Source organism: Myotis daubentonii, chromosome 5 (assembly GCF_963259705.1).
Source record: "Myotis daubentonii chromosome 5, mMyoDau2.1, whole genome shotgun sequence".
Classification (NCBI taxonomy): domain Eukaryota; kingdom Metazoa; phylum Chordata; class Mammalia; order Chiroptera; family Vespertilionidae; genus Myotis; species Myotis daubentonii.
The window spans coordinates 17,964,863-17,981,587 of NC_081844.1; the positions used below are offsets into that span (position 1 = coordinate 17,964,863).

Consider the following 16,725-nt stretch of genomic DNA (forward strand, 5'->3'; position numbering starts at 1 on the left):
ATTTTACTAATAAGCATGTAGCTTTGTCTTTCTTCATTGGATCATCATGTGTTGTATTGACGTCCCAATGTATTCATTCCTCTGTCCAATGAGGGGCAAGGTCATCATTATTGTTTTCAGCATTTATTATAAGTTGCCTTCCTATTACTTTAAAAAAATATATGTCTTAGCATTAGTATATGAAACCGAATAGCAGGCAGGGCTCATAACTGGGAATCCAAGCCTCCTATCACTACTTCTCAACATTCAAGGGAGTAATTTTCCCCTCCTCGTTCTCTCTGGAACCCTCTCCAGTCAGGCCTTTCTTCCCGCCACTCCACCAAAACTGCTCTTGCTGGGGCCACCGATGACCCCCCCATGGCCAAATCCGCTGGCCAGTCCTCAGCCATCATCTTATTTCAGCGGTACTGACTCCATCCTCTTTCCGGGACGACTTCTTTCCGTGGCTCCCTTAGGCCTCCTGCTTCTCTTCCGCAGACTCCTCACCTCCTACCACCCGAGTGGATCCTCAGACTTCTCTCTCTTCCTGCCTTCGCTTCCTCCGTGGCCTCTTCTGCTCTCATAGCTGGCTTCTCTCCGCAACAACGTTCACACAGAAATCTGCAGCCGACACAGCGCCCGCCCGTCCTGCTGCCCACTCTCCAGCACTCCTCTCCCTCTTCCCGACGCTTCTACTCCCACTTCATCCTAAACTGGCTCCTTTTGTGGTCTTTGCATCTCAATAAACATACTTACTCTACTTACTTGACTAGACTCCTTCCTCTCTTTCTCTTGCTCCCTGCATATGAACCTGTAGCAAATCCTATCAGCTAAAACTTAAAATTAAATCTAACGTGTAATCCAAAGCTACCGCCTGGCCCAGCCATGGTATCACTCGCCTGGCATAATCGGCCCACCACGTCCACCCAGGCCCTCCACGGCCTCAGTCAGATCATGGTGTCGCTGCTGAAAGCCACCAGAGCAACAGAGTGACAGCCAAAGCCCTGGGGCCCAGGCTCTGTGCGGCCCGGGCCTGCTAGCCCCTGGCTTCCCCTCCCTCCCTGCTGCTAACTGGCTTCCTGCCAACTGGCCTCCTTGCTGGTCTCACGTGTGCCAGGCACGCCGCACCGCAGGGACACAGGACTGCACGCGGGCTGCTTCGGAGCTGCTGCTCTCTCCCCCACATTCCCATGCAGCTTGCTCCCCCATTTTTGGGGGGGTCTTTTTAAATGATACCCCCAACAGAGAGGCCACCCCGGTGCTCCCTGTATAAACAGCCCCCCAAATTCCATCCCACGCACTCTGCTTTATCCCATAGCACCTCTGTCACTTGAGATGGTGCACGCTGTCCATAGCCCATCCATACTACCCTGAACACAAGCCCCCAGGCACAGGCGCAGTAAGTGTCTTGGTCTCCACCCTGTTCCCACCCCCACCCCCAGCCCCCCCCCACCCCCGCTCAGAACAGCGCCCTGGGAAGCAGACCCTCAAGGGAACGCTGCTGAATCCGGGGACAAGGAAGAAAAGAGAGCCCAGGGACAGGGCTGGGCTTCTGTTCAGACGCATGCATGTCTGCATGTCTCCACTGCCAGGGCCAGCAGTGAGGACTCCTCTTCCGGTCCCACCAGGACCGCAGGGCCAGCCCTGCTGACTCCTGCCCTGTGTCTCTTCCAGATCCGCGCTCTCCCAGGCTCTGGAGGCCTTTGCTATGACCGCAGTCCTTTCCCGGAGCCAGGACTGCCCCGCGCTGCCACAGCCACTCCAGGTGCCCTCGCTGCCCCGCCTGTCCCCCGCCCCGCGTCACCATGGGCAGCGTCAGTAGCCTCATCTCCGGCCACGGCTTCCACAGCAAGCACTGCCGCGCTTCGCAGTACAAGCTGCGCAAGTCCTCCCACCTCAAGAAACTCAACCGCTACTCGGACGGGCTGCTCAGATTCGGCTTCTCCCAGGACTCGGGGCATGGCAAGTCCAGCTCCAAAATGGGCAAGAGTGAAGACTTCTTCTACATTAAAGTCAGCCAGAAGGCCCGGGGCGCCCACCACCCCGATTACACTGCACTGTCCAGTGGGGACCTGGGGGGCCAGGCTGGGGTGGACTTCGGCCCATCTACCCCACCCAAGCTCATGCCCTTCTCCAATCAGCTAGAAATGGTAAGTGGGGGTCCCTGGTCAGGGCGCGTGGATTGGAATGGCAGGGAGAGCAGCACAGGTGGAGAACACAGGGCAGGGAGGGGTGGCGGTGACCTAAACATTTAGATGTCGGAAATGCTCAGCCATGCTGCAGAGACCAAAGGTTGGCCCATCTTAGGTGAGCCATTCAGCAAAGAGCAGGGGAAATGAAAGGCTTGCTGAGCTCCCGGATGTAACTGATGGTCAAGGCAAGACCACCAGCAGCATTTCCAAGTGCATGGGAAGGAGAGGGAGCTCTGGTATCGCCCGGAAGAGCAGATGGAGAGTCTGCTTGGAGAGCTGGCAGCTTCTTTTGCTAGCAGATCCTCATGTGCTGCTTGGTGGTGCGGCAGCTCGTCTCAAGCCGGGCCAGGAGCCGGCTGGCTGGCTGGATGAGGGCTGTGAGTTTCTTGCCATCATCTTTAGCAGAAATGAGGGCAAAAGAGTCCTACATACTCCAGAAAGCCAGTCCTCATTCCAGATTCAGCTCTCATGGGGCCCACCGGTGGATGCCAAAAACCATGTTCCCACTTCAGCCCCAGCGCTTCGCGGGCTTTGATACCCTAGGAAGTGGCCCCGTGTGTCTGCATAGAGCCTTAAGCTTTTCAGATGAAAGGGATTCTAGATGCAAATGCTCTACCAGTGAAAATGACAAGGAAAGGGTTATGTCAGGTGCTCCTCCCAACCCTTTGAGGAGGCCACGCCGGTGTCTGCTGGAAGGGCGGTAGAGGTGAGCAGAGACTCCTACAGGGAGACCATGCCCACCCAGCCCCACGCCTCTGCCGGCACCACACAGGACAGCGGAGCTGTTCATCTCGGGAGGCTGGGAGGAGCTGGTGGCAGGTGGCAGTTCATGGCCCAGAGCGGTTTCTCCTTGAGAGATTCAACACATTCGGCAGCTTCAGAGCACCAGGCGAGCCCGCCTAGGGCTGTGACAGAGAAGGGTGCCGCGTGGCTGGGTGGACAGGGAGACCCAAGGTCATGTGGTTCTTTGTCTCCCCAGGCCTCAGAGAAGGGTGCGGTGCGGCCCACAGCCTTCAAGCCGGTGCTGCCGCGATCAGGAGCCGTCCTGCACGCCTCCCCCGAGAGCACCGGCCACCAGCTGCACCCCGCCCCCTCGGACAAGCCCAAGGAGCAGGAGCCGAGGCCTGGCCAGTGCTCCGGGGCTCTGTCCGACTCCGGCCGCAACTCCATGTCCAGCCTGCCCACACACAGCACCAGCAGCAGCTACCAGCTGGACCCGCTGGTCACGGCCGTGGGGCCCGCCAGCCGTTTTGGGGGCTCAGCCCACAACATCACCCAGGGCATCCTCCTCCAGGACAGCAACATGATGAGCCTGAAGGCGCTGTCCTTCTCCGACGGCGGCAGCAAGCTGGCCCACCCGAGCAAGGCGGACAGGGGCCCCTCCTGCGTGCGCTCGCCCATCTCCACGGACGAGTGCGCCATCCAGGAGCTCGAGCAGAAGCTGCTGGAGAGGGAGGGCGAGCTACAGAAGCTGCGGCGCAGCTTTGACGAGAAGGAGCTGGCCTCCAGCCAGGCCTACGAGGAGCGGCCGTGGCGCTACCCCGAGGAGCTGGAGGGCCCCGAGCCCAAGAGCAGCGGCCGGCTGAAGGCCTCGCAGAAGGGCCAGCGCACACAGCAGGTGCTGCACCTGCAGGTGCTGCAGCTCCAGCAGGAGAAGCGGCAGCTCCGGCAGGAGCTTGAGAGCCTCATGAAGGAGCAGGACCTGCTGGAGAGCAAGCTGCGGTCCTACGAGAAGGAGAAGACCAGCTTCGGCCCCGCGCTGGAGGAGACCCAGTGGGAGGTAAGACTGGGGAGGGTTCGCCCTGTTTGGTGCCCGGCCTCTCCCCTCCTCCAGGTCCTGGCCAGTGGTGTGTGGACACAAACTGCCCAGCACGCCGCGCTAAAGGGCCAGCTTCATGACCCAAACGAGGGACTCCCGTATTAGGGATGCAGTCAGTCTGCGCTTCTCACTCTCTCCCTGTCTCAGGGCCTCGTGGCCCCCAGAATTGAATTTATTGACCAAGTCACTAACCAAGAGGCTGGAGCCATAAGAAGCAAGGCCCAGCGGGTATCTGAGGGCCGGCTCACTTCCCCTGCTCACAGGAGGCTCAGTGGAAGCACGGCCATACCTGAGTTCATGCCGGTCCGAGAGCCACGAGAGAGCCTAGGATGTGTGACTTTTGAGGGGAGGGTCCCCACCCACTGGTGAGAGTGCCGCCATGTGTGGCAGGTCTCAGGGACAGGATGGACCGCTCCCCCCAGAAGTGGGGGTTCTGTCCAGTGTCTGAGATGGAAACAGGACAGGAAGACAAGGGCTCATGCACACACATGCACGCACTCAGACACCCTGGCAGTGAGGCCTCCGCATCTGGCTGCCGGAGAACCAGCTCACCCCCCATCCTGCTGCCTAAGGGCAGCTTTTCTCCCCGGGAGGCTCCTGGCGGTGCGCTGGGACAGGCGGGAGTGTGTGCATAGCAGCTCTGTGGCTCACCCAGGCAAACACTGTGTGAAAGGGACTGAAGGGCCACTGGGTCTGGTTGGACCAGCACCACTACCCTAGCAGCACAAACATCTGTTTGCACTAGAGCTGTCTGCACTGATCCTGGCAGCCAGAATGAGGTGTTACCAGTAGTAGAGGGAAAGATCCCTTCTGTGGGAGAGATGGATGGGGGACTGGGCAGGGGAGGAGGGTGTCACTTCCTGTTTGCAGGTTTTCTGGGGCGGAAAGAAGGTGAGCCGTGAGAGCAGTGCCTTCCTCCATGTCCGTGTGGGCACAGCAGACCCTCCGGCAGTTATTGTTTCTCAGTCAGCCCTGGGGACGCCCGGGGGCGTCTCTGGCATTGGGCATCCCTCCTGGTCCGTCCAGCCTGGAGCTGAGCTGGACATGGCTGTGGACCTCGCTGCCAGGTTGTCCAATCAGGCTAGATAGTAAAACAGTCAGTTAAATAAATTAAAGTAGACATTTATAATAGCATAGGTATGTCCAAACAGTTATAATAGTAATGTGTAGAGTGTTTATTAAGTGTCAGGCCCTCGGTTCTCTCATCTACTCCTTACCCTGTGGAGGAGGTACTGTTCCTCATCCTCACTTTTCAGTTATGGAGACTGAGGCACAGAGGGGTGATGATCAAGAGCAGCTGGTTAAATGGCTTGCCCACGGCCACCGCATAATAAGTATCAGAGCCAGGACTTGATCCTGACAGCTTGGCCCCAGAGTTCAGATATTTCATCACTATGCCATATAGCCATGACGCTAATGGTCACTCAGGTTCTCAGCGTCAAGTCAGGATCCGAAGCCAGGCCCGTGCCTCAACCCTCACTCCTGCCGCTCCCTCCATAAGCAGATTGAGGCTTGGCCTTGGAAAGGCTTTCTTGGTCCCAGTCGATGCTTCCAGGGTAGTTCATGACAACAAGGGGGTTTCTGAGGAAACGTGAGAAATGTCCAGGTGGCTGCCAGTCTTGCTCCCAGAATCCCTCCTGTGAGAGGCCCGGGCCCCAGGCTCATTCCACCAGCCTCCCGGGGCAGCGGGACGCACTCCAGGACACACACCCAGGTGGGCCTCGGCCTTCTTCTCAGCCACTCACGGCCCTGAATGGCCCAGACCCAGAAACCACCGGTCTGCTTCAGTGCCTTGGTGGTGGTCGTGGATCTTGGCCGAATTTGTTGGGGAACAGGAATAGAAATGGTGGAGGCATGGGGGCAGGCAGAACACAGTCGCCCATCGTTTGGTAGATCGGAAGATCGGAACCGGGCCTGTCTCAGAGCCAGGCATGGTGCTCATCAGGGGGTGAGTGCATGAACGTGTCCTGTAGGGAGGACAGGGGAGCTGGGCGTGTGCAGGGGTGAGGTCAGAGAGTATGTGCATAAACATGGTGATGGAGATGGGGCAGACATGGAAGTCGATACCGCTGATGTTAAATGTGGATGGTGGAGATGCCAGGAGCGGGCAGGTTAAACCTCTGGTCATTGATTGCAGGTGACTATAGGCTTGGGTATAGATTGGGATTTTGACTCTGAGTTGGGGGTGAGGGAGGAATGTGGACAGAGCGAGCCAGGCTACAGAATGAAATGAGCTCCGAGGAGGGGCTTGGCCTTCGTGGTCACTCAGACCAGCACGCCCGGGAGCTGTCAGGACAGCTTCCTTCTGTGAGGCAGCGGAGCTGTCGCCCGGCGACGGCCTCTCACCTCCCACTCTCTCCTCTCTCCCACCCCGACCGGACCCCCGGCAGGTGTGCCAGAAGTCGGGCGAGATCTCCCTCCTGAAGCAGCAGCTGAAGGAGTCCCAGATGGAGGTCAACGCCAAGGCCAGTGAGATCCTCAGTCTGAAGGCGCAGCTGAAGGACACGCGGGGCAAGCTGGAGGGCATGGAGCTGAAGACGCGGGATTTGGAGGGCGCGCTGCGCACCAAGGGCCTGGAGCTGGAGGTCTGCGAGAACGAGCTGCAGCGCAAGAAGAACGAGTCGGAGCTCCTGCGGGAGAAGGTGAACCTGCTGGAGCAGGAGCTGCAGGACCTGCGGGCGCAGGCCGCCCTGCAGCGGGACTGCGCGCCCCGGGGGCCGGTGCTGGGGGCCGGGCCGGGGCCCACCTTCTCCGAGGACATCCCGGCCCTGCAGCGGGAGCTGGAGCGGCTGCGGGCTGAGCTCAAGGAGGAGCGGCAAGGCCACGACCAGATGTCCTCAGGCTTCCAGCACGAGCGGCTGGTTTGGAAGGAGGAGAAAGAGAAGGTGATCCAGTACCAGAAGCAGCTGCAGCAGAGCTACCTGGCCATGTACCAGCGGAACCAGCGCCTGGAGAAGGCCCTGCAGCAGCTGGCCCACAGAGACGGGGCCGGGGAGGCTCTGGAGATTGACCTTGAAGGGGCCGACATCCCCTACGAGGACATCATAGCCACCGAGATCTGAGGGGCCTCCTGGGAGGGGAGAGCCGGGACCGGCATCGGGAGGCAGGGTGCAGGGCTGTCCAGGAGGGCTCCCTCCCCTCCTCCCTGCTCAGTAGCTGAGCCTCTGAGAGAAGCCTGCCGGGCACAGACCTGGGATCCTCGGGGAGGGAAGCAGAGGGGAGAGAAGGGACTGTCCCTGGCCTTCCTCCCCTTTCCCGTGGCGCAGTGCTCACCACTCTGCCGCCCACCAGACCTCTAGCCTTCCCGAGAGATGGGCCAGGCGTCTCCATCATTTGGTCAAGGTCTCCCTACACCTTGGCCTGTGTTCAAATACTTAGAGATACCCTTCCCCAGGGATGGTGGTGGCTGCCACGAAGGTCAGCGACCCCCTCTCTTCCCACCGTCTTTCTCCCCCGACACACTGGGATGCCTTGGGAATAGAACGAAGCCATTTGTGACCAGAATCCTTGTAATCTGACCCAGTCATCACCTGAGCTCTTCCTCTGGCTGAGGAGGCGCAGGGGTTGGGGCGGGGTGCCTGGAAGCTGGCTTGGCCACATCAGCGCTGCCCCGGTGCTGGTGCCGGCAAGCCACAGAAAGGAGGGGAGAGCTGGGTAGCCCCGGTCAGCGAGGACCCCAGCGGGCAGAGGGAGAAGCTCAGTAGTCTGACCCGACCCTGCTGGGCCTGCTGACACGGTGAGCCGCCTCTGGGCAGCCGGTGGCCTTTGATCTCAGTGACCACTTTTCTTAAAGCCATAGATACCTGGGTAGGTGCTGGGTAGGGAAGGTTGCAGGCTCAGGGACACGGGTGGGCATGGCATTCCAGCTGTGCCAAGGAGAGCCTGGTATAGTCCTGGTGGGGTCTGGAGGCGTGGCTTCCCCATCTGGCTAAGTTGGCCAGCGGCTACTTTGAACTTGTTTTCTTCCCAAGAACCCAGCCTTTGCTGGATCCAGAACAGCCTGTATCCACCAAGATGGTCAGGACGGCCTGGGCAGTGGCACGCCTGCTCCCTTCATGGCTCCAGGGCCAAGTTCAGACAGGAGTCCTTCCTGGTCAGGAGGGGTCCCCAGAGTGCTGGTGGCCCGAGCCCCAGGCAGGGAGAGCAAGAGGCGCAGACACAGCCCAGGGCTGTGTGAAGGCAGCACTCTGTGACCGTCCCAGGGCCACGCGGGCCTCCCTCCACCCCGAGCCCCAGAGCCGGACTGTCAGGAAGCCAGAGGCTGCAGCTGCTGGGAGCTGGGCCGGCACCGGGGGAGGCGGGGTCTCCGTTCTCAGGATGTGCAGCGCTGGGGAGCACAGAAAAGGTAGAGTTTCTCAGTTGCTTGTTTCAGAATTTTTTTTCCTTCTTTTCCTTTCTTTCTTGTCTTTTTAGAAGCCAGCCAGATCTAGCAGGCAGCCAGGCTGTTCCAGGTTCTATTTTTGACTCTAGCCACAGCTGCTGTTCCTAGGACAGCCAGCCCTTGCTGGGTGCCCGCGCCTCATGCCTGCCTGTCGGGGGCGAGGGGCTCCCTGGGGCACTTGGCTGTTCCACACCGGTCCCCCTCTGTCTCCTGACCTCTGACCTTCGGCTACAGACTCCTGGTGGGAATGAAGCTGCTCCTCTTCCTGTCCCGGTCCCTCCAGGACCCACCACATTCCTTCCCGAGGCCGGTTACGCTGTGCCTGTCCTGCTGCCTTCACACGACGGAGGAGCGTTTCTGGAATTGGAAGCCATGGCTCTTAGTCATAAGCCAGATTTAAACCTGGAATCCACAGGCCAAGAGCCCCCTCCCTGCCTGCAGGGCCCTACCGGCCACTGGGCCTTGTGCAGAACCCAAGTCAAAGGGGTCCCATGCCCTGTGCTGTGCCGTCATCCCTCCATTTCCACCAGCCAGGCCTGGAGTCCTTCCTCCCAGTGAGACTGCCCCACAGGCCAGAGGAAGGGGCTGCTGGCCCCTCCCCAGGCCGGAGACACCCCGACACCCCTCCCAAAGAGCAGTCCCTCACCTGAGAAGAGGTGGGTGCTAACCAGGTATGACCGTGCCCTGCACCCCACAGCCCTGCCCTCAGCCAACCCTTGGATCCCTCCCTGGGCTGCCACCAGCCCCAGGCCTCAGGATGGCCCACAGTGGCACCAGGGTGCATCAGTGACTTGTAACATAGCAACCTCACCACCGTGTGGCTTTCATCCCCTCCCTGTGGAAACTGCTTACTCCTCCTGGACCGTGCCCGCCAGACCCAGCCTCTCCAGACGGGGCTCTGGACAGCAGAGGCTGGCAGGACTGGGGAGGTCGGACAACTGGGCCTCAGAGCAGGCAGCCTGGCCCAGGGCCCTTCCCTCTGAGCACTCCTGCTGGCTGGCTTGCTGGCGCCCCCATGATCGCCTGGCCTGAAAACGCTCCAGCTGTCTGCAGAGAGCGCAGCAGCCGCACCACCTCTGCGAGGAGGGGGCTCTGCCTCGGGGACTTGGGATGACCAGACTCGGGCGGGCACCCACTGCAGGGCACACTCCGCCCATGTGGACACTGAGCTCTGTGCGGACTGGGGGCCCTCTCTCCCTGAGAGGCAGCTGCTGAGCCTCTGCCCCTGCCCCGGCCTGGTCCCGCCCTAGCCAGGCTGCACGGAGGTGAGGCAGGCTGGGCTGGTGGAGCAGCAGCGTCAGGAGGGGCGTACCCTGCGCCCCGAGTTCTGCTGAGCGGGAGCCATCTCCCCCCACCCACCCCCGAGCAGGTGGTGCTCCCCGCCCTCCCGTGTGGAGCGTCTGCTGCGTCTGCAGGCAGAGCCGGCACCCCGAGCCGGGCGGCCTTGGGACGGGCTGGCGGCCGGAAGAGTATGTACAGTCCTTTTTCTCTCGGTTGCTTCTTGTTTTGTTTGCTTTGCTTTCGACAGCTTCGTTTTATTTTATTTTTGATGCCCCTTTTGGCCATGTAAACTATTTCTGGTGGTTTCATGTTTTTATTTATGAATAAAGAATGCCATTTCTCATGTCTTCCATGGCCGCTTTTGTCTACTCAAGCCACCCTCCTTCCCCGGCTGTGGCCCGGCAGCCTTGGGGCCCCTCCATTTGAAACAAGAAAGGTGCCGCCCTTCCCACTGGGGACGGTGGGAGGCCTTGATGAGGTGGGTGTTGGCTGGTGGGGACGCTGGACTTCCAGCTGGGCCCTGCACCACCTTACCTATGAGGGCCCTGGGCTGACCCCGAGGAGGGAAAAGGAGACCAAGGGGCATGGTCCTCTGTGGGGAGCTGATACAGGGTGAGGCCTCGGACTGACCTGCGGGCAAAGTCACAAACAATTCCCAGCTTAGAGGGCACAGGCCTCTTAGCATAATTAGGCTTGACCTTGGAACACTCCCTAGATCTTATCAGGGAAGCTAAGGGGCTGAGGAAGTATAACCATGGTGTAAACAAGTGAAACTCACAAGAACAGTGTAACTTTGGTAACCACTACCTTGTTTACCTCTCACTATAAAATAAAGGCTCAGCTTGCCTTGGGATCTCTCTCTGAGGCTTCAGCCAGGCACAGGGAAGATCCACGGAGACTAAGGAAAGCTAGAGAGTTCTGAACGCTGTCTCCGTGTAAAACATTCTTTGCCGACTCCGTTCACACCTTTGGGAACCCCTGGACCACTGGGGCTGGACCCCCAGCAGTCCTCTGCAAAGGCAGAGGGTCCCCTCCAAAAGAGAGCCCCCCCACACACACACACAGCCCCACCTAAGGCCTCCCCTGTCTCTCGCCCCGGACGCTCACTTCACCAGCCAGCCCCTTGGTCTGTTGCATGTGGCCACTTCCGCAGGAGTCTAGAGTGGCTACTGTTGCCACTGCCCAGGGCCTCCCAGCTGGGAAGTTGCAGGCACCCCAGTGGCCACCTGGCCAGCCTCCTGCTGTCAGCCTGCCTCATTTACCTGGACAAGTGCCACCTACTTCCCTGGGCTCAGGTGCTAGGCTCACGGGGGTCTACTCAGGTGGCAGGTGCCATGGAAAGGGAACTAGGCACACGAGGCAGCCTGTGGAACAGGCGAGAGTAGACAGAAGACCGTGCCTCTGCAGGGGACTGATCAGAATGTCCAGGGAAGGTGGCAGGCAGCAGGGGTTGGGGGTAAGGGTGAGACATGAGTGGAGTGGGAGGAGGGAGAGATAAGAAACTCATCCCAGGACAGGCATTCACACAGGCGCCTCCCGCCCACACAGGCGCCAGGAGCACGTTGGTGAGGGAGGGAGGCCGGGCTGCCCTGAGCCTCCAGCCCCAGGAAGGTCGGTGACCAAGCTGGAACTAGATCCCGCATCGGTCAGATTCCAAGGCAAAGGGGTCATGTCGGGCCCGGGGTGACGCTGTCCGGTCTTCCTCCTCGGTGTGGCCCAAGGCTGCTAGGCTGTTGCAGAGGTGACACCCCCTGGCCTATGTCTCCCACTGTTCCCACCCGGGTAGCCCCCTCCCCTGGAGTTCAGCCACGCCCTGGGACTCACTTTCACCTTCCACTTTTATACTCTTGGGGGCCCTGAGCTGCCTTGTAGGAAGCCCCCCAAATCAGCCAGAGAGACCCCATGGGGCAGGAGGTCCTGTTGTCCCAGCTCGGCCCCAGCTAAGTGCAGCCGAGCCAGTGACCAGGAGGCAGCCAAACCTGAGGAACAGACCTGCTCCTGCTTCTCCCCTTCCAGAGCCTGGCCTCAGCGCCCAGCACACATCAAATGGCCCTTAATTCGGGGGGATTTCTTATGTGGCTTAGCAGGAAATAACCAAAACACCTCTGGCAGCCAGGCCCCTGACAGACCACCCCGACAAGCCCCTCTCCATCCGCAGGGCGAGGAAGAAGAGGGCTCAGGAAGGGACAGGCCGGGGAGTGACTGTTCCAGCCGCAGGAGTTGGCAGCAACGTGGGGAACAACGGCTTTCCCCACCCCCACTTCCCCTGGAGCGCCGTCCAGGACACAGGCCTTCCGTGAGCCTCCAAACCTGCTTATTATTTTAGGGGTGGGGGGGACAAAAGGCAAATATGAGACCGAGAGAGAGAGCGAGCGAGAGAGAGAGAGAGAGAGAAGAGAGAGACTCTAGAGGGCGGTTCTTAACCTGTGGGTTGCGACCCCTTTGGGGGTAGAACGACCCTTTCACAGGGGTCGCCTAAGACCATCGGAAAACACATATATAATTACATATTGTTTATAGTAGCAACATTACAGTTATGAAGTAGCAACGAAAATAATGTTATGGTTGGGGGTCACCACGACATGAGGAACTGCATTACAGGGTCGCTGGCGGCATTGGGAAGGCTGAGAACCACTGCCCTAGAGAAGCAGAGGGAGCCTCAGCAGGGCCGCCCAGCGCGGGCACAGCCATCCTCGCGGGGCCCGGGACAGAGCGCACCGGCCACGTGCTTGTGAGGCGGGAGGCAGTGGCCACGGTCCCCACGCAGCCTCCGCAGCAGGGAGGAAAGCCGTGCTGCTCCCAGATCTCCACGCAGCCCGTGCGTCACAGGCGAAGCATCAGACATCCCCGTCCATCCCCTCGGGTGCTGCCTGCGTTCACTCAACAAATATTTACCGGGGCCGACTGGGTGCCAAGCCCGGATCCAGATACTAGAGATAGAGGTGAACAAAAGCAGCTGCGGCCCTTTCCCCTCACAGGCCTCACACGGTGCGAATGACAGACAAAGCGGGTGCACCTCCATCCCCAGGAGCCGTGAGCGCCGTGAGGGAGACACACGGGCACCGTGGTCTGTGCACAGACGGTGCTGGGCCTGGAAGGCAGAGGGAGGGGGGTGGCTACAGGGAAAGGGGAGCTGGAGAACCAAAGTGTCCCCTCCTTCCACATGTGGGGAGACTGCTAGTCACTGTCCTTTCCTAACTCGGGCCTCCCCCCCCCCCCCCCAAGTTCTCTGTCTGGGAAATCTTACCTTCCCTGGGGCCTCAGCAGACAGCTTCCTGGCAGGCTCCGCACTGTCCTCTGGCCCAGCATCTCTCATTGCTACACCTGGATGTCTCCTGCAGCCCCGAGCAGCCTGAAGCCTCCCTTCCTTTCCCACAGGACAACTCCGCCCCTCACGTCCAGTGAAGGCCTCGGGTAAGCCTGGCGCATTAAGCATCGCTCTTCCGCGTGTGCAAGTGAAAAACAACTTTGTGAAATGGCATAATCCTTGTGTGGGTGCTAAAGTTTCCATGTAACTTGCTTAGAAATGTTCAATTAATGTATCCATCTACACATATTTTTAAACGTCTGTTTGTTGGGGCGGGAGGGTCTGCTTTGCTGGGGCCTCCGCAGACATTTACCCGGCCGACGGTCTGATTGGAACCGTCCCCAGGACTGCTTTCTCCTCCAGTCTCAATCCCGTCAGGCAGGGGGAGCCGACCTGGGCCCCTGCTTTTCCTTGATCCTCTTTTTCCAATCAGATCCTAGATCCTGTAGAGCAGTGGTTCTCAACCTTCCTAATGCTGCCAGCGACCTTTAATACAGTTCCTCATGTTGTGGTGACCCCCGACCATAAAATTATTTTCGTTGCTACTTCATAACTGTAATTTTGCTACTGTGATGAATCGTCATGTAAATATCTGATATGCAGAATGTTTTTCATTGTTACAAACTGAACATAATTAAAGCATAGTGATGAATCACAAAAACAATATGTAATTATATATGTGTTTTCCGATGGTCTTAGGCGACCCCTGTGAAAGGGTCGTTCGACCCCCAAAGGGGTCGCGACCCACAGGTTGAGAACCACTGCTGTAGAGTCTACTTCTTAAAGTCCTCGCCTCCCTCCTCTTTCCTTCCTACGCCCACTGGCCTGGCTGAGGTCGTTACAGAAGTACAGAACGCCCAAGACATCCTAGACATGTAATTCCACCCACCTCACTTGGACAGATGTGCTAAAGAGAGACCAGGAAGGACTTCCTCAAGGTCACACAGTTAGTGAATGACAGACCCAGGCACCGCGATGACCCTGCTGACCCTGCCGGCTCCTTGGCCTCGCTCCGTCCATCAGACACACCGGCACACAGAGGCGGGGTTATCCCCCCCCCCCCGCCGCTGCTCCCACCACGCCCTCCTCTGCTCACACCCTTCCGGGGCTCCCCACTGACCCCCGAATCAGGTTCAATGCCCTCAGCGGGCTTCAAGCCTCTCCAGTTTATGGTTCCAACACCTACCATGGCAAACCTGAACCTAACCGCTGACCAAAGTCTCTTCACTGAAACGTCACCTCTACCATCTGTATAGGCTCAATGAACACCGAGACGGTCCTCTTGTCAGTCTTGATCGTTGTGAGAACCACCCCCCCCCCCCCCCGCCCTGTCCTGCCCCACCTGAGGCCCAGGGGCCTGGATGGGAAGCAGCACAGCCGGGGGCACGCGCTCCATCTGCGGATTCTGAGCTGGCTGCACCGCGCCGGCCCCCGTGACCTTGGATTAGTTACTTAACCCTGCGCTTCAGGAGGTTGTCAGGACATTAAATGAGATAACGCCCAATAAAAGTAAGCTAGTGTTGCTACTGTTATTACTATCACAATGTGTTCACCATGCTTATTCTTGTTTGTGAATACAGTGCCTGCCACGGCTTCGATGTGTGATGAGCTACAGTGGCACCCAGGCTCCAGCCGCCCCAGCAAAGCTGCAGCCCTGGAGGTACAGCTGACTGGTTCTGGTCAGCTGTCCCCCCACCCCCGCCCCGTCCCAGCTCCAGAAGGCTGGCTTGTGGGGAAAGCCCTGGAGGTACAGCTGACTGGTTCTGGTCAGCTGTCCCCCCACCCCTGCCCCGTCCCAGCTCCAGAAGGCTGGCTTGTGGGGAAAGCCCTGGAGGTACAGCTGACTGGTTCTGGTCAGCTGTCCCCCCACCCCTGCCCCGTCCCAGCTCCAGAAGGCTGGCTTGTGGGGAAAGCCCTGGGGGTACAGCTGACTGGTTCTGGTCAGCTGTCCCCCCACCCCTGCCCCGTCCCAGCTCCAGAAGGCTGGCTTGTGGGGAAAGCCCTGGGGGTACAGCTGACTGGTTCTGGTCAGCTGTCCCCCCACCCCTGCCCCGTCCCAGCTCCAGAAGGCTGGCTTGTGGGGAAAGCCCTGGAGGTACAGCTGACTGGTTCTGGTCAGCTGTCCCCCCACCCCTGCCCCGTCCCAGCTCCAGAAGGCTGGCTTGTGGGGAAAGCCCTGGGGGTACAGCTGACTGGTTCTGGTCAGCTGTCCCCCCACCCCTGCCCCGTCCCAGCTCCAGAAGGCTGGCTTGTGGGGAAAGCCCTGGGGGTACAGCTGACTGGTTCTGGTCAGCTGTCCCCCCACCCCTGCCCCGTCCCAGCTCCAGAAGGCTGGCTTGTGGGGAAAGCCCTGGGGGTACAGCTGACTGGTTCTGGTCAGCTGTCTCCCCACCCCCTGCCCCGTCCCAGCTCCAGAAGGCTGGCTTGTGGGGAAAGCCCTGGGGGAGAGGGCGCAGCTGGGGAACAAAGGAACAAAGAGGAATTTGCGAGGGGGTGTGCGAACGGCCTGGGCCTGAGCCAGCCTCTGACGACCAAAACCCCTGCCAGAGGGAGCAGTTAGCATCCGGCCCCCCACCCAGTGCAGCCTCTCCTCACGCAGCCCTGCCTCTCAGTGCCAGCCTGGGCGCACACACTCACACCGCACAGGTACACACACATGCTCGCGTGTGCACACACACAGGCACAGATCCCCTCCCCCCCCACGCCCCCTCTTCTCCCTCCTGCTCCCCGCCCCCACTGCCTCAATTAGGGCTAATTGAACAGTAAGGAGCTCAAGACAGCGTGCATGGTCAGTGACAGGCGAGGCAGATGAAAGTCCTTACACCACAGGTAACAGGATGATTAGCCTGCGAGATCCCTCTCCGGTGGCGCCTTCTGGGGCTGCGGCCCCGCGAGGCCCTGGGCTCACAGCCTGTGGGTGCAAAGCCAAGGCTCCCTCTGCTCGACTGGTTTTTCCAGGCAGGAAGCTGGGGGGCAGCAGAGCAGATGGGGGGGTGGGTAGTGGGGGTGCTGGCCAGGCCCAGGGAAGGGAAATGGGGGCACTGGCTGGGCTGCATGACTTCCCAAACCTGCACTTGCACCTACCCCCACAGGGCCCCGCATTTCACACGGGAAGATGCTGTGACTCAGGGAGCCCAGGTCCCTAGCCGCGAGGCCTGGTTGAGGCCATCACCGGGACGCCAGGCTGCCCCTCCTCCCGCCCTGGCCACAGCCCAGGTCCCCTGTCCCTCACAGGCCACAGAGGTTGTGTCTGAGCTCCTCCTGCCCACCTGCCCACAGACGAAGGGAGCCCCGATTCCCCTCCCCCCAGCACAGCCCTTCCCACCCCAGAATCCTGAAATTTCATGTTAGAAAGGCGTGTCTTTGGGGCAAGCGTTCAGAAGTATGAATATCCCAGGAGAGGTGACCCCCCCCCCAGTAAGTGAATGGGGTTCTGAAGCATTTCCCAATCTAGAGGAGAAGGGGCCGGGTGAGGCTGCTGGGCTCCAGGCGGGGGAGCTGGGCTCGGGCACAGCAAGGGAGCAGTGGCGAGCAGCCATATGTCAGCTGGTCCAGGTCACCTCGCTTTTCCCCTCCACTGCCCCTCAGAGTGGCCAAGCTCCCCAGGGCCACCCATCCTCCAGCCCCTGAAAACACCAGCCTGAGCTTGGTCTACTCTGGCTCCAGCTTTGGCCACGACAGACTGGAGGGAGAGGACCACCCCCTCAGGCCTCAGGACCATCTGTACAGACAGCGACCCCAGCGAACCAGGCCCTCCAGGCGGCTG

At 59.9% G+C, this 16,725-nt stretch overlaps 1 protein-coding gene across 2 annotated transcripts in view; it reads left to right on the forward strand.

Moving 5' to 3' along the window:
• LZTS1 (leucine zipper tumor suppressor 1) overlaps positions 1-9,995 on the forward strand; it is a 53,466-nt gene extending 43,471 nt beyond the window's left edge. For both annotated transcript variants that reach the window (XM_059696053.1, XM_059696052.1), the window contains exons 2-4: positions 1,654-2,129; positions 3,151-3,951; positions 6,381-9,995. In XM_059696053.1, coding sequence (XP_059552036.1) covers positions 1,785-2,129; positions 3,151-3,951; positions 6,381-7,052 — 1,818 coding nt within the window. In that variant the 5' untranslated portion in view covers positions 1,654-1,784 and the 3' untranslated portion in view covers positions 7,053-9,995. The remainder of the gene's footprint in view (positions 1-1,653; positions 2,130-3,150; positions 3,952-6,380) is intronic.
• The last annotated feature ends 6,730 nt before the right edge of the window (positions 9,996-16,725 follow it).